This window comes from Aethalodelphis obliquidens, unplaced genomic scaffold (genome assembly GCF_003676395.1).
Source record: "Aethalodelphis obliquidens isolate GAN/ISIS:26980383/991018 unplaced genomic scaffold, ASM367639v1 scaffold15, whole genome shotgun sequence".
Lineage (NCBI taxonomy): Eukaryota > Metazoa > Chordata > Mammalia > Artiodactyla > Delphinidae > Aethalodelphis > Aethalodelphis obliquidens.
In genome coordinates, this window is record NW_020837959.1 from 15,067,835 (window position 1) to 15,090,936 (window position 23,102).

Here is a 23,102-nt window from a genome sequence, read left to right on the forward strand (position 1 = left end):
TCTCCTCCGCGCGCGTGGTGCCATTGCGCATGCGCGGGCGCGCGTAACGGGCCCGAAAGGTTTCCAGGGATGTGTGGGATACGAAAAGGACTAAGAAACACACAACAGCAACGTTTCTGGTGGGGCGAGGAATACTCCAGCAAAGAAAGCCCTACGTGCCCATGTAACGTACTGGACGTTTCCAATTTAATGTCTCAAAAGCACCTAACTGCCCCTGTCCATTTAATGCCTGGCCTCTCGGCACCTTCAACCGACTTTTTCCTCCTAGGTTTCCTGTCTTCTTGAGCTATGCCATCATCCAACAGGCCAGATGAAAATTATAGCGACACCGCCCCCCCCCTTACCACCACCCCTCATACCTCTACATCCAATCAATTCAATGAAACAAGTTTATTAGCGCCTCTTCTGGACGGTTAGGTTAGGAAGTGCCAGCCACTATTCTACGCAGGCCACCATCTTACCATTATTTACTTGGCCTATGGCAACTAACCTGGCAACAGTCAATTTTCCCGAAGTGGTTACACACAGTCTATCTCTAGCCTAGTACCACAGAAAGCTTTGGGAAGCGCAGTATGACTGTATCGCTTTCCTTCAAAGTCTCTCAGTTGTCTTAGGACATAACCCAAACTCTTCAGAATATGACTTTCAAGTCTCTCGAATTTGTATCTCTCAACAGTTGATGTCCATCCTTACTGAGCCACTGTCAGTTTGCTAAACACACTCCAAGTTCTCCCCTCTGGGCCTATAGCAGATTCCTCCTGCTGGAATACTTCACATATTCTACCATTCAGCCTCCACTTCATCTCCTTTTCCTACTTTACTTTCCCAAGGCACGGTAAGAAGCCTTTCTCAAACCCTCACATCTGTGTTAGATACCCCTGGTACCAGAATCCCTTACTGCCCTACCAGGGCAGTTACCACACTATTTTGTAAATGTCTATTAATTTATCTGAATCCCTTACTATATGGTAAGCTCCAGCTGGTCAGAGACTATGTCTGTCTTGATGAGAGTAGAAGCTCAAAAATCATTTCATGAATAAATGTATATAAATTATTTTCATTTGACAACAAGCTTTTTTTTTTTTTTTTTTGACAACAAGCTTTTATTACATATAATCAAGTTCTCACAACAGACCTCATCATTTAGAAAAAGAAATCTTGAGGGAACCTTTCATATATACCCAGCGTTTTCTATATCTCTGGATGACCAGGAATAAACTGGAGATATTAATATAAGAGATTTTTATTTATTAAAATATTTATTAAAATATTTTATTTATTTTTAATTATAAAAGTAATTCATGCAGCTTAGAAAAAAATTCACAGTCAAAAAAGTACGGGGAAAAAAAAGTATGAAGTAAAAATTGAAGTCCTCATTTCCTTCTTTCCCTGCTCATACGGATACCCAAAGGTAACTCCTTGTTAATAGTTTAGGGTGGATCCTTTAAGATGTGCATTTACAAATTATGTGGTGTTTGCAAACCAAAGACAGGAATAAAATTGGTCCTGAAAAAAGTCTGAACATTGGCCTTGAATACTGTGAATATTTCTTCTTCTCTTTCTTCTCTTCATAATCAACTTTGTTTTTCTCTCTCACTGAAGACAGGCTTCTTCTCTCTTTTTTTTTTTTTGCGGTACGCGGGCCTCTCACTGTTGTGGCCTCTCCCGCTGCGAAGCACAGGCTCCGGACACGCAGGCCCAGCGGCCATGGCACACGGGCCCAGTTGCTCCGCGGCATGTGGGATCTTGCCGGACCGGGGCACGAACCCGCGTCCCCTGCATCGGCAGGCGGACTCTCAACCACTGCGCCACCAGGGAAGCCCCCAAAACAGGCTTCTTGATTCCCCGTTTCATTTGAATGAGTATAGCTACCAACAAGTTGCAAATTTTTATAGGTCCTCAGTTCAAGAAGAGCAACCACATCACACTATGCTAAAACCTCAGTCCAATTCCAACTCCTAGGAAGAGGATTCAGTTAGCCTATGGTGAGTCAGATGCACATCATGTGGTCTGGCTGGGTGGGTCAACTTAGGGAGATGATAAAGGGTAGGGAAGTCTGGTCAGATAGAACAGTAAGTATTCACTACAATATATTTTGGTCCTCATTCCATGTTGGTACATTATTTTTAAAGGCTATATATCAGCCCATTGCATTGAAGATGTGAGACAATACTAGTAGGCATTTAGATTGTATCCAGTTTTTCATTATAGCAATGAACATACTTTTGTTTTTCTGCAATTATCTATATTATACATCATGAAATTTGGGGATCATAGACTGGTGTGTACATTTGAACTTTTCATTGTTACCACTTGGCCCCCCAAAATGGTTGTAACAAATGATACACCCACATATACTGGGTATTCCCATTCTTCTTAGACTTCACCAGCACATTATGTGGAAAACAAAAACAAAAAAACAAGATATTTATTCATCTGAATAAACAGTATTTACTGATGGTTTATTCTGTACCTGGCCTGGTCCTGAAGCCTTGGGATTATAGCAGGAAACAAAACAAAGGCCCTACCTTCATGGAACAGTTAACAATAAGCAATTCAACATAAATGTTGAAGATGGCTATGGAGAAAAATAAAGAAGGGTAAAGTGGCTCGGCAGGGCTCGGGTACAGCTTGCTATTTTAACTGGAGTGATCAAGGAGGGACTCTCCACTAGGGTGGCATTCAAGCTGATACCTGAGGGTAAAAACTAGGCAGACATCTGAGGAAAGTGCACCCAAGCCCAAGAGAAGAAGCATGCCTGGGAAATGCAAGGAAGACCAAAGCAGGGCAGGGAGGCTGAGGCAGGGTGGGCAGTAGGGAGAGAACAGTAGGAAAGGATCTAAGGATAGGATCTAGGGAACATCTTTACCACGACTGCAAGCGGCCCGCACTGTCTGTAAATGGTGCCGACGAGAAAGTAAAAGGCCATTTTGCAATTCCAACCTCCCATCTCCACAGTTTGCAAGAAGAGAAGTAAGAGAACTGGAGTTCTCAGCTCAACCGGTGAGTAATCTGTGGAGATCGCTGTAGTTCAAGAATGAAAAGAAGGTAATCATTCCTAACTCCGACCACATGTGTAGCTAAGTAAAGCCTAATCCACGGTGGTGTTATTTGCCCCGGAACCTTTAAGACCCTACTTTCCCAGCTACTCCAGTCACTCCAATCCTCCGAGGTATTGGCAGAGAAGAGCTGCGCCTGCGCAGTGGCGCTGCGCGGACCGCACACCCGGAGGCCCCGCCCATCCGTCAGTGGGCGGGGACAAGTCAGCCCGAGCTCCGGAAGCGACCGCTGCCTGCCCCGTTAACGTGTCGGGGGAGGGAGACGCGTCGCAAAAAGTCGTAGTGGAACTTCCCTACGATCTACAAACGTGGCGTTTTACGGTTCCAGTCCCTGCTGAGCTGGGAGATGTCGGCTGCGGGACGGCCCGAGCCCTTGCGTCCTCCCAACGGCTTTGCGAAGCGGGTCCTGGTGACCGGGGGTGCTGGTTTCATGTAGGTAACGGCGCCGCTGGCAGAGTAGTGGCTCCCCAGTAAACCCCAACCTTTCCCTGCGTCTCTGCTTGCCCTTGGCAATTTGGGATCAGCTTCGGGGTTCTGATTGACAGGGGGAGGGTCTTAACGCACGACTAGGATCATCCCACTTTCTCTCCACTTCCCGGCCTGTGAAGACGTGCGTGGCTCCTTTGAAACGACTTCTTTTAAACGCCTCCCAAACTAAGCAGAAGTGCTGTGGTACTGTCCACCTTTCTATCTGGCCCGCGAGGTACCTGTCACTCTTCTGAGTGCGCCCCCTTTGCAGTAAGCTTCTCACCAACTGCTTCAACCCGAGCCAAGGGCCCACGATACACAGGCCTTGGACATATAGGCTCCATGAACCGGTTTTGGGATTATGATAAGGGTTTCATTTATTCAGCAGACTTAAAAAAATCCTCTGTCGGTGTTTTGACCTGGACTAGTCGTTTGAAGCCTCTTTCCCTCTCACACCCATATTTAATCAGCAAGTCTTCTCTCACTCCTTCCGAAGAGACCACTTCTCACCCTTCTCCCCTGTTCTACCCTAGCCCCTGTTAATGTCTGCTTTTGCCTAGACTGCTACTGTAGCCTCCTGATTGGTCACACTGCTTCTACTCTTGTTCCCTTAAAGCCTGTTCTCACGCACAAGTCAGTGTTTATTAAGTAAATAAGTGCGTAATTTCACTCCAAAGATTCCTGTCGGACTTTGAATAAAATGTAAACTCTTTACCATGTCTGGAAGACGCTCAGGTGTCAAAGCTCAAACCGGATCTCCTGTCCTTCCACCTCTTGCTTTTCTGAGCCTCTTGCAGTTCCTGGAACCCAGGAGGCTAGTTTCCCCTATTTTGAGGCCTTTGCACTTGCTTCCTCTTTGCTTAGGCTGTTTGCATCTCTCAGTTCAGATGTTTACACAGAGGTCACCTCCTCCCAGCCTTAGCTGAGCACCCTATCTAAAATAGCCCCTCTCCCAACTAACACACTTATCACTACCTGAAACTATATTGCGTATTTGTGTTTACTTGCTTATTGCCTGCATCCCAACCCTAGGATGTAAACCGAGTGAGGGCAGAGACTGTGGTTCCCTCAACACCTGGAAGAATGCTTCCCTCCCCCATTAGTATATTAGATCACCTCTTCCAATCTGACAGTGGTTTGGAGGAGGGTACCAGGCAAGTTTCACTTAATGAAAAGGGGAGCGTGGGCATAAAAGGGTGGAACAGTGCCGGTCCAGGAAAGGTACGTCCTAGAAAGTTCTGTGAAAGGGCTGTCAAGTACAAACTCTGAATTCATAATTTGTTCCTAGGAGCCCAATGTTTTGGTGTATATGATAAAAATCTGGTGGATCATCTCACTGAGAGATGCCTCTGGCTCCATTTCAGGGTCCTCTAAAACCCTCTGTGCCACTAACTTCAGGATGGTTTCAGCAGTTCTTAGCCTTGGAAACCTAGGTTTACCACTTTACACCACCAAATTCTTATACCAAGAAATAGCAATTGCAATAGGCTACTGTGAACATGGACAACTCCTATGCTCATAACAGCTTAATTTTTACATAGTTTATACCTGCAGTCTCTGAAAAGGCACATTGTCATTTAAGTCCATCTGCAGTGAACACCACCCATTGTATTTATGATACTGCTTTACTACCACGCTCGAAGTATGCATGGACAGCATCATTTGGTTAATTATTTTCTTATACCCAGGACCAGTAAATTCTCTCTTCACCATAGTGTAAAGGGAGTGTAAGACTTTGTATATCAGTACTGTTGAGAAGATTAATGAAAAGTGTGGATGTGTATATATTCAGCATAGTTATATCATTTCTGTTATCTTGCAACAATTTGAAGGTATCTTTGAATAGTTTCCTAATATTCAACAACTTAGGATAACGTTTGAGAATTTAAGGAAAAGGTTAAATTTTCTGCTAACAAGATATGCTTTTCTCTATAGTGCATCACATGTGATTGTCTCCTTAGTAGAAGATTATCCAAACTATATGATCATAAATCTAGACAAGGTAAGTTTTATAAAAATGAGCTCTGTGTTTAAAAAAAAAAAGAGCCCTGTGTGCTGATACTTATTTATATTTTAAAAAAGTATTAGAATCCTGTCCTGCTGATATCTTAGTTTTTTATTTAGTCATTTTAGCAGCTTAGGAGCCTATATAGTCATGTGTTCATACAGTTTTAGATCTTACATAAAGTCTTGAAACTTTTAAATTTGTTATGATAGCCCATAACGTAAAGGTTTTAAGTACAGTATTTTTACTAAAAGAAAATCTTCACTCTGAATTCAATATTTAGTGTAATCTTGTGATTGTTAACCTTTTTTGGCATTGAGATACTCTGATTATTTTATTATATGATTTTATAACTGCCACCTCCTGAAAATTATATATTTATTTTAAAAACTAAAGTGCACGTAAATTAATTTAGTTTTGAGAATTTTTCTGTAATAATTGGAAGTTCCCTGGAGATTCTGAAAGCCATGATTGGTAATCACTGTGTTGTTGACTTTGAACACAAGATACAGTTAGTTACCTTAATTTTATAAAACATAATAGTAAAAAATATATAGAGACAAAAAATAATCTGTAAGTCTTAATAATTTTTGCCTGCCATAATATCATGGACAGTAATTTTTTCCTCCATCTGTATACACTGATTTACCAACAGTTAACTCAGGAAGAAGCATAATGAGTTACAATATGTGTAACACAGGTGTAATTGTATTCAATCACTAATTCCTTTTCAGTAAGGAATGGTGAACTCTTACAGCCCCCAGTGGCTGAAGGCAAATCTGGGCAGGAAAATTTTTTAAAGGAGAGGCTTATAAAAATTAATTTTTTTGTATTTTGAAAAGGTAAAAAATTACATATTTTTGTTTGTTTTTTTTTTTACTTTTAAGATATCAGAAACTTCTAAAAACACTGAGAGCAAACACTTTAAGAAGACACGTTTTTGTGTTATGATCAGAAATCTATAGTATTTTAAATAAATTGATATTTTATAGGAAAAGCTGTTATCACTTTTTGTGTTGTTTTTCCCCCATCCTTACTTATTTTAAGCTGGATTACTGTGCAAGCCTGAAGAATCTTGAAACCATTTCTAATAAACAAAATTACAAATTTATACAGGTATGGAAGTATTCTTATAGTTATATAATTATTTTATACTGTGCCTCTTTAGTCATTTAGACATTATATCTTTCTACTTTGTAAACTTGTGTAATATGGGCTTGGAAGCATGTTTATTAAAGACCTTTTTAATTTCCAGTAGTACCATGTGCTATAGAGAATATTACTTGTAGATTGATACTGCATATAAAGCTACATGTTATTTTTGGTGCCTTGGCAGATCTATGAGTAGCTGACTGAAATTCCATGGTGTGTGATTTTTAGGTCCTCACTAGCCTTCTTCATAAGACCTTGCTGGTATTTAAAGAGATTGGTATAAAGTAGGGTATTACGCGGGCCAGTCAGTAGTCAAAAACCCCACCATACAAGCCCATGGTAGTCCAAAGTATAAACCAAGCAGCCAGGTCGCAGTACGCGGGCCTCTCACTGTTGTGGCCTCCCCCGTTGCGGAGCACAGGCTCCGGATGCGCAGGCTCAGCGACCATGGCCCACGGGCTCAGCCGCTCCGCGGCATGTGGGATCTTCCCGGACCGGGGCACAAACTCGTGTCCCCTGCATCGGCAGGCGGACTCCTCAACCACTGCGCCACCAGGGAAGCCCTGATTTATGTTTTTTAAAGTGATTCTATAAACTCTCTTTTTAACCACAAATCTTAAAGAATATACTAAGCAAACATTTCATAATTTTTTTCTTCTATCTCAAAGTGTCTCCTGTAGTCACTGAAGAATTGTTGAGAATACGTATTTTTAGAACTAAACGTACATATAACATTAAAAATACTCATAAGTTTACTTAGTTGTGGTGAAATCCATCATTCCAGTTGTTATACTTACTTTGAATATATTTCAATAGTGGTTATCTCAAACTTTTAAAAGTATGTTTAAATTTTTTCCTGTTAACATAGTTACCTTAGGTCGGCAAGAATGTTAAGAAAAAAAGCTGGCACAGTCCACAGAAGTAGTTGGTGCTCAAAAAAATACTGTTTTAGACACTTATTTGCAAAAACATATTTTGAATTGAATATCTGGTATTCTAGGATGCTGAAGAAATACCTCATTACTGTATTTGACCCCTCAGTTGAATTTTCAAGATATTCTCTTTTATACCTGGGGGAGGGGATTAATTTTTTTTCTTATCATGTTTTTGTTCATGAAGTAAAATGGTTATTATGGTTGGGAGTGCTCAATGAAACTTAGATTTTTCATGTTTTTTTTTTATATAGGGTGACATATGTGATTCTCACTTCGTGAAACTACTTTTTGAAACAGAGAAAATAGACATAGTACTACATTTTGCTGCACAAACACATGTAGGTAAGCATTGTTTAATGATGGGCAGATGTTTTTTTCCAGTGGCTAACTAGCCAAAATCAAGGTCCAATAATGGGGTTGAACAAGTAGGTACTTAATGTATGTGAAAGAACATATACCATGTTTTACCAGAAAAGCCCATAGTCACTCTGTCATCTGGATACTTGGTGCTATTCAGATCCCTTGTGTTAGTGTAGGGTAAAATGTAACCTTGAATGTTATCTTAAAACTGAGTTTAGCCAAATCCAGAATTAGTGATTACTTCTGGGGAAATGGGCCTTTAGCTATATTTTTATGTTGTTTTTCTTAAGGTGGGTGGTAGATACACAGTTGAACATTATATTGTTATCTGTACTGTTTTGTCCTAAGATATCTTCTAATAATTTGTCTAACATTTTATATTGTGAAATGTAATATATATTCAGAAGAATTTAGAAGTAAGGTTAAATGAATAATGATAATGTGAATACTCATGTAGCCATCACCTAAACAAAAGAATGTTGCTGAACCCTCTTTAGTAGTAGTATTACTACTGCCTTATTACCTGATTTTTAAGTTATAATTTCCCTTGGTGTTCTCTGCAGTTTTACTGTCTCTGTATTTATCTCTAAACAGTATAGGTTAGTTTTGCCTGTTTTTAGATTTTATAAAAATGCGTATATAAAATAACATGAAGGTTTTTGGTCTTGCTTTTTCATCCTTGGAGATTCATCCATGCAGTTGGGTGTAGGTGTAATTCGTTCCTTGTCAGTGACATACAATATTCCATTCTAAGTATATACCACAATTCCTGTGTCTGTTTTACTCTTGATGGACATTTGGATTGTTTGCACATTGGAGCAATTTTGAACAATAGTACCATGAGCATTCTTACACATGCATCTTGGTACACATAAATACACATTTCTCTCAATATATAACTGGAATTGTAAGATCTGCACACTTCAACATGGAGATAATTTCCAACTGTATTCCAAAGCAGTTATACCAGTTTCTTCTCCTGCAGGAGTATATGAGACCTTCTGTTATTCTAGATCTCACCAAAGCTTAGTTGTGTCAGTCTTTTCCATTTTTGTCAATCTGAGTAGTGTGTAGAGTGGCATCTGATTGTGCTTTTAATTTGTATTTCCCTGATTACTGATGAAGCTGTGTACTTTTTATATGTTTATTAATAATTTCAGTTTCTTCTTTTGTGAAATGCTGTTGAAACCTTTTGCCCATTTTAAAATTTTTAAATCAGTTCTCATTGATTTGTTGGAATATATATATATGTGTGTGTATATATATATGTGTGTGTGTGTGTGTGTGTATATACACACACACACACTGGATACTAGTCCTTTGTTATGTGTATTATATATATATCTTCTCCCACTCTGTGGCTTATTTTTTCATCTTTTTGCTAGTGTGTTTTGATGAACAGATGTTCTTATATAAATTCTCAGTGAATTTATATATCTTTTATGGTATGGTGAATGCTTTTTGGGTCTTAAGAAATTCTCTTTTACCCCAAGGTCATGAAGATATTCTTCTGTGTTATCTTTGAAAAGCTTTATAGTTCTGCCTTTCACATTTAGATTTGTAATCCATCTGAAACTCATTTTTATATGCAGTATTAGATAAGAATCCAATTTCATTTTTTTCTATTTGAATGCCAGTTGGACCTCTACCACTTATGGGAAAGTTCACCAGTTTCCACTGCTCTGTCATGTATCAAGCATCTATATGAGTATCTGTTTCTCAACTCCCCATTTGTCTTATCTGTCTGTGCCTGTGCTGATCACACAGTATATTGACTAATGTAGTGTTTTCATATCTGGTAGAACAAACCCTTTTACTTGGTTAACGATAAAGTGGTTTTCCTTCCAACAATTTATGAGATGCTTACCAGTACTTCCTGTTGTCAATCTTTGGTGGTTTTATTATATTTTTCCCTGATTATGAATGATATTAAAAACCTTTGCATTTGTTTACTGGATTATCCTCCTCCCTTTCCTATTTGTATATCTCTTTAGAAGGTTTCTGTGTAAGTCTGTTTACCATTTTCAAGTGGGTTGTCAGTTTTTTCCTTACAGATTTTTATAAGTCCTTTATATATTCTGAATTCAAACCTTTTCCACTACCTTTTTTCCAATCTGTGATTTGCCTTTTCACTTCCTTTCTATTTTATTTTATCTCATCTCATCTCACCCCACCTCAACTCACGTCACGTCACCTCACCTCACCTCAGCTGCGTTGTGCGATCTGGGTTCCCCAACCAGGGATTGAACCCAGGCCTTTGGCAGTGAGAGTGCTAAGTCCTAACCAGCAGACTGCCAGGAATTTCCCTGCCTTTTCACTTTCTTAATGATATCTTTTGATGATTTGAAATTCTTCATTTCAGTGTAGTCCAGTTTATCAGCCTTTTCCTTTATGGTCAGTGCTCTTTGCGTTCTGTGTTAGAACTCTTTTCCTACCTCCAAGGTCATGCAGATATTCTCTTATAGTCTCTTCATAAAAGTTATTGTTTTGCCTTCTACATTCAGATATTTTCCCCATATGAATATCAGTTTGACCCAGCACCATTTATTGAAAGAATCAACCTTTCCCCATTGCCACCTTTGTTGGAGATCAAGTACCCATATATGCATGGTTCTGTTTCTGGGCTCCTGTTCTGTTCCATTGGTCTTTGTCTATCCTTATGCCATGACCACACTGTAATTACTGTAACTTTATAATAATTCTTGATACCAGCAAAGCAAACCCTCCTACCTTTTAGTTCCAAAATTTTTTTAAATTTAAGAGCATTTTAAATTTTAGATGTATCATTTCTTTTTTGAATTAAAAAAAAGTGTTTCCTGCAATATAGCACTGATAGTTTTCTAGGTTCTAAGAATTCACATGTACTATGTAATTTGTGTTTAAAGAAATCATAAGTAGCAATGCACCTTATGTTATTTTTAACACCATTGCAGTTGTGGAGAATGAAGAAAAGTGAATAGAGCTTTCCTTAAGCCTGAGTCTACTGTTTAATATTTGCTTTGTCCCTTGAGTGGAATTCTTCTAGCTTTTTCTTCTTTTTTTTTAGATCTTTCATTTGTTCGTGCCTTTGAATTTACGTATGTTAATGTTTATGGCACTAACGTTTTGCTAAGTGCTGCTCATGAAGCCAGAGTGGAGAAATTTATTTATGTCAGCACAGATGAGGTCTATGGAGGCAGTCTTGATAAGGTGAGCTTAGAAAATGACTGTTTCGGACTTCCCTGGTGGCGCAGTGGTTAGGCGTCTGCCTGCCAATGTAGGGGACATGGGTTCGAGCCCTGGTCCGGCAAGATCCCACATGCCGCAGAGCAGCTAAGCCCGTGTGCCACAACTACTGAGCCCATGCGCTACAACTACTTTTTTTTTAAATAACTTTTAATATTTATTTATTTATTTATTTATTTATGGCTGCATTGGGTCTTTGTTGCTGCACACGGACTTTCTCTAGTTGTGGCGAGCGGGGGCTACTGTTCATTGCGGTGCGCAGGCTTCTCATTGCAGTGGCTTCTCTTGTTGCAGAGCACGGGCTCTAGGCGCGTGGGCGTCAGTAGTTGCAGCACGTGGGCTCAGTAGTTGTGGCTCACGGGCTCTAGAGCACAGGCTCAGTAACTGCAGAGCATGGACTTAGTTGCTCCACAGCATGTGGGATCTTCCCAGACCAGGGCTCAAACCCATGTCCCCTGCATTGACAGGAGGATTCTTAACCACTGAGCCACTAGGGAAGCCCTGTGCCACAACTACTGAAGCCTGCGCACCTAGAGCCCTTGCTCTGCAACAAGAGAAGCCACGACAATGAGATGCCTGCGCACCACAATGAAGAGTAGACCCCGCTCACCGCAACTAGAGAAAGCCTGCGCGCAGCAACAGAGACCCAACGCAGCCAAAAATAAATTAAATAAATAAAACAGATATTATAAAAAGAAAATGACTGTTTCACCTACTTACCCCATACCACCATACAAACCTGTCTTATGAAAACCTACTCTGGACTTTTTTCATCTTCTGATTATACACACTTACAGGATTCCCCAGAATATTATTCCATTGTGTCTTCTGTTCAAATCAAATAGTACCACCCCAAATGGGGAACGACAGCCTAGTCTGGTACAAATTTATATATGTAATTTGACCGACATATTTTGCAAGCGAGCAGCAGCTTTTCCCTGATCACCCGGTCTTACATCATGAACGTCATTCCCATGGGCCAAAGCATGTGTAAGTTACGCTGCAGCATAAGGCCTGTCTCCCTTCTCTTCCACTCAGCAAAGCATATTGTACTGTCAAGGAGTGAGTGTGAAATTGTTGTAGAAACTGGAATCTGTTCTCCTTTGTTAATCATTTGTAAACATTATACTTTTTATGTAAAGAGAGGCTCCATTCTCCAGTCTGTATTTTTCATAGTGTTTACAATGACCTCATTTTGTTTTGTTTTATTTTTTAAATGCATTTATTTACCAAAACACGTACATAGTGGAAAAAAAACCAAGTAGTTTGAAAAGACTTATAATGAGTAAAAGCAGACCCTGACCACTTCTCCTCAGTGCCCAATCCCACTTCTGAGGAACAACCATTTGCAAACTCTCTTTGCAGTTTTTATCAGGTAAGCTTGTACTCCTGTCAGCCTACATCAGATCTGACACAGTAGCCAGAATGCTTTTTAAAATATAAGTCAGATCATATTACTGTCATCAAAACCCATCAGTGTTTTTGACAGTGGCCTTCAAGGTTCCACATGCTCTGGCCTCTGGCTTTCAGACCTCATCTCACATTCCTCTTCCCTCACACTAGCCTCCTTGTAGTTCCATTGGACACAGTCTGTCTCAGGGCCTTTGCACTTGCTGTTCTGTCTGCCTGCCTTACAGGGTTGTTATGAACTTTAAAGAAGTTACTGCATGTAAAGTGCTTAGAAAAATGCCAGGCACATAGTTGGGTTTCAATAAATTTTTTTGTTTTTTTTTGGCTGCGTTGGGTCTTTGTTGCTCTGCGGGCTTTCTCTAGTTGCGGCGAGTGGGGGCTACTCTTCCTTGCGGTACGTGGGCTTCTCACTGCGATGGCTTCTCTTGTTGTGGAGTGTGGGCTCTAGGTGCGCAGGCCTCAGTAGTTGTGGCGCGTGGGCTCAGTAGTTGTGGCTCGCGGGATCTAGAGCGCAGGCTCGGTAGTCATGGCGCACTGGCTTAGTTGCTCCACGACATGTGGGATCTTCCTGGACCAGGGATCGAACCCGTATCCCCTGCATTGGCAGGATTCTTAACCACTGCACCAACAGGGACGTCCTCAATAAATGTTTTTTAAATGTACTGATTTACATTTCAAGTTTGTAATATGTTCTCCGATTTTTCTACTTAGAAAGTATACCTTATACTTATTTTTTAATATGTCTTTTTAAAATTAGGAATTTGATGAATCTTCTCCCAAACAACCTACAAATCCTTATGCATCATCTAAAGCAGCTGCTGAGTGTTTTGTACAGTCTTACTGGGAACGATACAGGGTAAGAACTGACCTCAGAAACTCTAGAATCATTTTTCTTTGGACTTAGGTGTTAAAACTCCAAGTTAACATTAGCAACATTTCATTTTTAGGATGGCAGACATAGATTAAGAAAAGTTATATATTAAGGAATTTTAAAAACTGATTTCCAATATTGTGTGGACAAAGCAGGGGCCTGCTTCTTCTTATCCAGTTCATCATTTAAAGGAATAATTTATGTATGTATTTTTTTCTGCTTCACTAATAGGTAGAGTGTTACAGCTAGAGTGAAAAGCCCTGTTGGAATGTCCTGATTCCCAGGAGTCCTCTGAGTGAAGGAAGACAGTGGGAGGGCAGATTCCCTTACCAGCCACTGCTCCTCTCGGCCCCTCATGAAAGGGAGATAGATTTACCCCAGTGGCTGTGTCAGTGTCCGTGCAGGAGCCTTGCCCACTATGAATCATCAGCTGGAACCCCTGCACTTGGCTTCCCACTGATCTTCCAGAGTTATTAGGGACTGGGTCAGAAAGGCGAACCAAGGGATTGCTTCAGCTTCTCTAGCCTTTTGTGTTCCAGTAGCGCTGGTCTTTTCCCTCCACGGATGCTCTTTTTATTTGTAAGGGTTGGTCCAACAGAGAAAGCCAACTTGAAGTTTAACATCTCAGGTGGTCTCTGAAATAATCAGGTAGAAATGTCCTTAATTTCCTGCTATCAGACCTACAAACACGCCTCCATCTGTATTCATCCTTCCCTTGTCTCGGTGAAGACACTATTCCTCTTCTTCCTTTTGGAACCTCTGCCTTTATCTGAATCCCGTCCTCTCCTGTCTTTTCAGGAACCTTACATTAGAAAAAAAATCCCTTTGCTTCTGTCCTTAAGGTGTGTGGAATTATTCAGTCAAAAGTGCCCATATGTTAAAACTGCTTATCTTTAGATAATCATTATTATTGGACCCTTCCATTACCTTAATGTCAAACTCTCTTTAAGTTTCCAGTTGTCATCACACGAAGCAGTAATGTTTATGGACCACATCAATATCCAGAAAAGGTACATTTTACTTTTGAATTCCTGATGTGTTTTAGTGATTGTAACTTCTCATTATTCAAAATAATCCCTCTTCAGTTATTTGTCCAAAGAATTTATGTTGCAATTAACCGTAATTATAAATACTTTATAGGCCACATGCAAATCTCATCATGTTTAGAGTTTGAAAACTTGAGTTTAAGTCTCAACTTGATACTCAGCAGCTGGGATGACCTTAGGTCCTTTGAGCATTGTCTTTAAATCGACGGGTAATGAGAATACTTAGGAAGGATTTTCAAGAGTCCAGTGAGATGATGTATGTGAAAATGCCTTGTACTTTGCAGGATTCTAAAACACTATAGAGTACTCCCATCACTACTGTCACACCAGTGAAGACTCCTTCCTAGTATGCAGTCAGACCATATGTCAGGCTGTACAGAAACGTAGACACTAGTTAGAGAGTGATGCAGGAAGCTTGTACATAAACTTGTCTTAAAGGCAGCCGATTAGCTGTTCCCCAACTCCTCTGTATTGTTGCAGGCCTGAATGTCATCCAGAAAGTAGTTTAGCAAATAAAGAAATGTAGTTAAAAGGCGGAAAATGTGTGTGGTTGATTCTGTATCATTAAGCCCTATGTTAAGTAACTACTAGTCTCACTGCCTAAATTTACTTATTTATTTATTTATTAAAATTTGTATTGGAGTATAGTTGATTTACAATGTTGTGTTAGTTTCAGGTGTACAGCAGAGTGAATCAGTTATACATATATCTCACTGCCTAAACTTAGAGCTGGGTTTTCTCACTTCTTAGCCGCTGGTTGCCTTGATCTGTCTGCCCAAAGGAAAGGGCCAGATCGTGATCTGTTGATATTAATACATATTTGGCTTAATTTTTTAACACTTATTATAAATTTAATAATTTCTTATCTCACCATGTTTGACACAAATTTTCTTTGAATCCAGTGGCACTGGAATTACTTTTTATTAATTTCACAAGCACTTATTGAATAAGTACTGTATGTAAAGTAAAAAGTATATGATTCCTGCTCGTATGAAATCAACACAAAAGTGAGCTTGCAGTGACAGAAAACTGTTCAGGAAGATTTCTTCTGAACTTTTTCACTATTTATATCATTTTATCTTCATTTTTATCTAGCAAATAACTCGTATTTGTGAATTAGGAAATGATCTTACAGTTCTTTTACTTATCAAAATTATAATAAGTGTTTCTTGAACTCCTGATAAGAATTAGAATTCGCCCATAAGTGTATTTCTTAACAATAATAATCTTTTAATCTTATGATGAGTTCAGGTTTATATTAATGAATGAATTTGCAAAGTCTGAAATGATAATTTAAATATTCTTTTAGGTTATTCCAAAATTTATATCTTTACTTCAACACAACAGGAAATGGTATGTTATTTACCTTTGTACCCATGTTTTTCTGGTATGCTAGAGTATTTAGTGTCAGTGTTTCTTGAAAATCATAAAGTGTTAGAGTTGGAGGCCTTAGGATTTAATGTCCCAACAAACTTAAGAATTCCTTCTACAGTCAGTGTAATAGTTTAAAAAATAATTATAAAGTATAATTCATCTTTATAATTTGATTACTAAGATAATTTTAATTCTTAATCCATCCTAAAACTTTTGAGTTATAGCATTAAAATTTGTCATCTATCTTTATATAATTTTACTTTTTCAAAAGATTTAACTGAACTGTAGATAGTCTTCAAAGTGAACTTAAGGTATAAAATTGATGAATAAATATTTCTGCAGGGGTCACTTACATGTTTGCCACTTTCCTAGTGAGCACCCACAGTGGGTTTGGAGGTCAGTTAAGAATTATGGATAAAATCTGGAAGTCATGAGAATTTGTATTTTCAGTAAGAGATGTCTAGGATCTTCATGGGAATTGCCTTCTCTGGAATTGTACCCAATCATTGCCTTACCCTGGTTTGGGAGAGCTTACTTTTTTTTTTACACTTTATGATTCCCTTTCATTTCACCTTTTTAGCTGCATTCATGGATCAGGGCTTCAAACAAGAAACTTCCTTTATGCTACTGATGTAGTAGAAGCATTTCTCACTGTCCTCAAAAAGGGAAAACCCGGTGAAATTTATAACATTGGAACCAATTTTGAAATGTCAGTTCTCCAGCTTGCCAAAGAACTAATACAACTGGTATGTATATATTATAAAAGGGTAGTATTTTCAAAATTGTCACTAAATTAGTGGCAGTAATCACTAATTTTGTCAAAATCAACAATTTACACCTTTGAAAAGTGAACCGGTAAAAAAAGGAACTTCATAATTCCATATGTATGCAGAGATGTGTCATTATTTGAAACTGCATCACTCATTTAGTCGCAGCTTTTCAGGAAAACAATTCCACAACGTTAAATGTGCATACCCATTGTAAGACATATTCAGTTTCAGAAAATCGAATGTTAAATTGTGTGTCCTAGAATCAAGGAACATTGATATATAGATAATAGTTATGAGTGTTTTTATGTACTAGTGAGCATCGATTATAAATCTCAGGATTCAGTAAAAAGAGCGACTGAACGAATGGAAAAAACTTGTTTTCCTTTACACTACTCACAGAACACTCTGTCCTCCAAACGTGTGAGTTTTCCACGCCCAGCAATTCTCAGACACCAGCTCGGTGTCCTACTATTTAACTCAGTTCTGACATTATCTATCTGGAGATGGTGTCAGATCCCACAGGTTAAGGGCTCAGTCTCACAAGACTGCCCTCACTTCACATGTCAACCCCAAGACCTGGCTGTCACCTGTGCTTTTGATCAACGAGGTATAAGTCTGAGGTAATTTGCTACAGGGCCTCACAGAACTTAGGAAAACAGTTTACCCACTAGATTACCAGTTTATTACAAAGGACGGAGGAGATGCATAGGGCAAGATCTGAGGGAAAGGGTGTGGGGCTTCCTGCCCTCTCCGGGTGTGCCACCTTCCCAGCACCTCCGTGTGTTCAGCAGCCTGGAAGCTCTCCTCTTGGGTTTTTATGGAGGCTTCATTAAGTAGGCATGATTGATTGAATCATGGCCACTGATGATTAGTTCCACTTCTGGTCCCCTTCCCCTCCCTGGAGGTGAGGGCAGGGAGGCTGAGTTCCATCTCTCCAATCACATGGTTGGTTCCCTTGGCAAGCAGTCTTCATCCTTAGGTGCTTTCCAAAAATCACGTATTAACCTGAACTCTGGTGTGGTTGAAAGGAACTTATGAACAGCAAAAGACACCTTTATCTCTCATCACCAGGAAATTCCAAAGGTTTTAGGAACTCTGTGCCAGGAGCAGGGATGAACACCAAATATATATTTCTCATTTTAAATCACAATATCACACTGAGTAATAACCAAAAGCCAAAAAAATTCATTTTCTCCTATAGTTTATATAATGTGTATTCTCTCTGAGCTTCAGATGGAATTCAGGTTATAAAGTATGGAAAGTGTTAATAAAATGCTATTCGTCTTAGCTGTCTTCCCCACTTGGAGGAGGTTGTTTTTCTTGTCTTTTGAATCAGTTGTTGAATACCATTTCCTGGTTTCACTTTATAATTTGACTCGAAGGTCTTCTCCATTTTGACAGATCAAAGAGACCAATTCAGAGTCTGAAATGGAAAACTGGGTTGATTATGTTAATGATAGGTGAGTAACAAGTTAAAATATTGGGGAAAGGTTGTGAAATCTTAGGTACTTATAAGATTTTAAAATGTATGGACTTAGCCAGAAAAGTTTACCTTTTTTGAGTTTTCTGCTAGAATGTTTTTTCCTGATAATAAATGTCATAACAGTAAACTGTAGCATTATTATTAGCTGTGTGACTTAAAGAAAGTTATTGACCCTTTCCAAGTCTGAGATTTCCTTGAGTGTGAAATAGGGATAATAATATCTTGCCTATGGAAGTATTTTAAAATTTAATTTATAATGTATATAAACTACCAGACCCAGGGCATGGAACTTGAGTCCTAACAAGTTTATGTGTATTTATTCATTCATTCATCAAACATTTAGGTATGAGACATTGCATTCATACCTAGATTGTGGTTGAAATGAGAAAAGGGTAAGCCACAGAGAGGGTTAGGCTTCTGGGTTACAGAGGATTTTTAACAGATACTTTATTTTACAAATATATAAGTGTGTCAGCAGGGAGAATTTTTTGAGAGAAAATTTGAATTATGGACACACATTATTTCTCTCAATATTTAAATTTGTAAATAGGGAATTTCCTGGTGGTCCAGTGGTTAGGACTCCACGCTTTCACTGCCGAGGGCCTGAGTTCAATCCCTAGTCTGGGAACGAAGATCCCTCAAGCCATGCAGCAGGGCCAAAAATAAATAAATAAATACATTTGTAAATTTACATCCACAGTATCATTTTAAATCTGTTTTGTTTTCCAAGACCTACCAATGACATGAGATATCCAATGAAATCAGAAAAAATACATGGCTTGGGATGGAGACCTAAAGTGCCTTGGAAAGAAGGAATAAAGAAAACAAGTATGTTATGAATTGATCGTTTGCGGGGTGGGGGGGAGAATCAGGAAAATGTTAAGGCACAGTAATTTATGTTAGGACGCTACAGACAGTGTTGCGGTGAATCACTTTCACTTTTCAAATTTTTACATTTAATGTATTTCTAACGTTAGTAATTAAGTATCCTGAATTGCATAGACTAACTTCTGAGTAGGCTTCCTTTGTCTTACTAGCATTTATCAGATACCTATTTCATTGATTCTCAGATGCACATTTTTCACATCCTTGAGAGGTATGTGTTTTACAATCACTAGTGTCTTATTACTTCACCTTTTTTTCTTTCTTACTAATATGTAAAGTAATGGTCCATCTTAAGATCAGGCATCTGAGGTTTGGTGAAATAGAGACAGTTGCCATCTTTGAGCGTCTTGAGTCTTTTTATACTGAAACAAATAGGAAGCAAATTTAGTATGTGCAGAAATAGCCACTAAAATAAGTGTATATATAGTCTGTGCATATATGTTAAATTCTGTTTAGAAATGTACTCAAGAGAAAAGATACCCAAGTGTAGGAAAAAGTCTCAGTTCAGAGCTTGACATACAAAATATTTGTGTTGAATTTGAAAAAGCAAATTCAGGGACTTCCCTGGTGGTCCAGTGGTTAGGACTCCGTGCTTTCACTGCTGTGGGCCCCGGTCAGGAAACTAAGATTTTGTAAGCTGTGCACACAGCGCAGCCAAAAAAAAAAAAAGCAAATTCAAAGATAATTTATTATTTTTCAACTAAAAAAACTTTATTAATAGGATAGCAACATAAAATAATTTTACATATTAACAAAAGGAAGTTGACATCATCTCACTGTGCCTATCATGCAGTATTGTGATGTTTACATGAACAAAATACTACACTTCTTTTCCTATGACTTTAAAACCAGTACAAAGTGACTTATCTCTCTTTCCCCCTGAATTCCCTAAAATTCGAATGTTTTAATACTTGTACCAGCAAATTCAGTATTGAAGGACTTTTGAAGTTAAAAAGAAAAAAATTGTTGATTTTTAAGTCTACGTTTTCAGGTGATGAAATATCTTCTGATTAACATCATTGGTTAGTTCAAAATCAAATTGTTTTCGTCATTAGGCAATCCTTGCCTACACATTAGCTGATGGGCAAGGCTTTTCTTACTTAGCAGGAACTCAGTAAATATTGGTTAACTGATGTTTAGTTTTATTTTTGTCTTTTTGTTTTATCAGTTGAGTGGTACAGAGAGAATTTTCACAACTGGAAGAATGCAGAAAAGGCATTAGAACCCTTTCCAGTATAACCACCGTTTGTATAGTCGGGACAGTTTTCAGAGAAAGAAGAAACTTATCCTACCTCAACAAATGATATGAAATCAAGCGACCAAATGAAGTGTCCTCTTTTCATTTGGAATTAGATTATGACTTTTTGTATAAAATTCAAATGTAAAATGCCTCAGTCTTTAGAAGAGGTTCAGTATTAGCATAGGATTTAAATATCAAAATTCTCTCAGAAACCTTTTCTCCTAAAAATTAGGAACCAGTACGCATAGAAAGACTCTTCTGTAGGTGTGGGCCAGGAAGGAGGAATCTCTTGGTTCTGAGAACAAGGACAGGTAATAGCTCTGGGCAGATGACAGCCTTCGCTGGCATTGAACTCAGCTTCCCATCCTTTCCCACTGCCTAGACAGTCTCTGAAGTTTTTTAGGCAGTATAGGATGAGCCTTTTGCCCTAATTTATCTTTTTAAGGTCTGATGTGCTACAATTGCTTTAAAAATGGAACAAATGGAAGCATATCTAGCACTTTTTTATTTGATAATTTTGTACAAATAGGTTAAATATTTTTTGAAAGAAGGATGTCGTTTTTATATTTTCAAAATTGGTCATTGAACTATGTAAGTAATCTTGTATCAGAGAAATTTTATCATGTATTTACTGTTTAAAATGATTTTATTTATAAAATTATCGATACTTTATTAATGTATTATGTGGCTTTTTTAAAAGTAATGTATGTTTTTGTTTTGCTGTAAAAAATTTTTTTAAATACTTGATTATCATGTATTTTTAGTTCCTCTCTTCCCTAAAGACTTTAAGATGATTTGAAAAGGTAACTGATTGGATATTACATTCAGAAAAGGGAAAGGGTCAAAGACTATGCCCAGCTTTCTGGCCTCAGTGTGTGACTGGTGCCTTGTTTTCTCTGTGGAGTGGGAAGCAAGGTTATTAACTCAGAGGTGGTTGAAGGAGGGCGATAGGAGTGGCATAAGGGCCTGGGGCATGTGGAGACTGGGAAAAGTGTAGTAAGCAGATTGAAAATTAGTAAGGGGATTTGCCAAACAGGAGTGAAACACAAACTGAGGCCGAACACTGTAATTGCAGAATTCTGCTATGTGTCGAAATAGATTGAGCCAGCGCTGGGCTCGGTGTGAGGCCCAGGGACTAGAGTTGAGTGAGATCGACTGAAATGATGGTCCCCTGGTCTTAGGTGTGTAGGGAAGAAATGCTTCTTGGAGGTAGTCTGTAGCTCTAGAGAAAATGGAGAGGGGAGAGGGCCGAAGGGAGCCGGGGGTACGATCTCAGGGAGGCAACTGTAGGAAGTTACAGGCAGAAAATGGGACCAACTGAGAGCAAATAGTCTTTGGTGGAGTTTGGTCATTGAGGGTAGCTGACAAAATAAAAACACTTGTTCTGTGTCATTTGTTCTTGCACATATTTTTGTGATCCTTCAGGCAGTGAAAATACTCTGTATGATAATATGATGATGTCCATATGTCAATTTACATCTTTCCAAACCCACAGAATGTATATATAACACCAAGAGTGAACCCTAAGATAAACTGTGTCCTTGGGGTGATTATGGTATGTCAATTTGGATTCATCTTTGTTTAAAAAAAAAAAAAGCACCATTCTGGTGAATGATGTTGATAATGAGGGAGACTATGCATATGTAGGGACAAGGGAGTCCATGAGAAATCTCTCTACCTCCCTCTCAATTTTGTGATAAACCTAAAACTCTAAAAAAATTGTCTTAAAATTAAAATTAAAAAAAAAGAACAACCTTAGAAAAGAAATCAGCTAAGTTGAAAGATTTTGGTCTCCAAGAGCCCTCTGAAAGCTGCCCTTTCCTCCCTGCTCTATACTCAACTTGCCGCCATCTGCTTCCATTCCGCCTCCGCTGCAAGAGTTATCCCTGTAGTTGCCAGCCTCAGAAACCCTCCTGAGAAATGTCATCTACTCTCATCGCTTTAATTACCATCTTTTTTTTTTTCTTTTTCCAATTTCAATTCCTTATCTCTATGCCAGGATCTCTTTTCTGAGCTTCTGATCTCCAGTTTGAAATCAGTTTGATAGGGCCTCAAAAATTTAAACATAGAATTACCATATGATCCAGCAATTCTCCTCCTAGGTATATATCCCAAAGAATTGAAAGCCGTATCTCAAACAGGTATACTTGTACACCAATGTTCATTGCAGCATTATTCACAATAGCCAGGTGGAAAGTACCCGTATGTACATCTACAGATGAATGGATAAATAAGATGTGGTCTATACAAACAGTGGAATAGTATGATTCCACTTGTATGAAGAACCTAGAGTAGGCAAATTCATAGACACAGGAAGGATAATAGAGGTTTACCAGGGCCTGGGGGAGAGGGGGAAAGTGGGGAGTTATTGTTTAATGGGTACAGACTTTCTGTTTGGGATGATGAAAAAGTTCTGAAAGTGGATAATGGTGATGGTTGCACAACACTGAATGCACTTAATGCCACAGAATTGTACACTTAAAAATAGTTAACATGGTACATTTTTTAATGTATATTTTAGCATAATAATTTTTAAAAATGTGTACCTAGACCAACAGCATTTTTATCAGTTGCTAGAGCTGCAAGTTCCTGGACTCCATCCCAGACTTACAGAATCAGAAACTTTGGGGAGAGGGCCCAGTGATTCTGATGCACACTAATGTTTGAGAACCCTGCTCTATAGTATGGGGAGATGAAGCCAGAGAGAAATGTGGTGGCCCAGTCATGGATGGCCTTGTCTGCCATGAAAAAAGTGCTTGGACCTCATTCTGCCAGCAGAGAGTTATTTTGGGATCTTAAGGAAGAAATCGACATCGTTA

The 23,102-nt window shown here is 38.7% G+C and overlaps 1 protein-coding gene across 3 annotated transcripts; it reads left to right on the forward strand.

Moving 5' to 3' along the window:
• The first annotated feature begins 3,288 nt into the window (after nt 1–3,288).
• Nucleotides 3,289–21,675, forward strand: TGDS (TDP-glucose 4,6-dehydratase). Of its 3 annotated transcripts, XM_027115999.1 has the most exons (12): nt 3,296–3,491; nt 5,463–5,529; nt 6,580–6,648; nt 7,871–7,961; nt 11,026–11,168; nt 13,372–13,470; nt 14,436–14,495; nt 15,841–15,884; nt 16,486–16,651; nt 18,077–18,135; nt 18,889–18,986; nt 20,212–21,675. In XM_027115999.1, exons 1-12 carry the CDS (start codon nt 3,406–3,408, stop codon nt 20,280–20,282), a joined length of 1,053 nt encoding a protein of 350 aa, XP_026971800.1. In that variant the 5' UTR covers nt 3,296–3,405; the 3' UTR covers nt 20,283–21,675. The 3 variants fall into 3 exon arrangements, with proteins under 3 accessions (XP_026971802.1, XP_026971800.1, XP_026971801.1); XM_027116000.1 differs by lacking the exon at nt 6,580–6,648; XM_027116001.1 differs by lacking the exons at nt 18,077–18,135; nt 18,889–18,986 and having other exon boundaries at nt 3,289–3,491.
• The last annotated feature ends 1,427 nt before the right edge of the window (nt 21,676–23,102 follow it).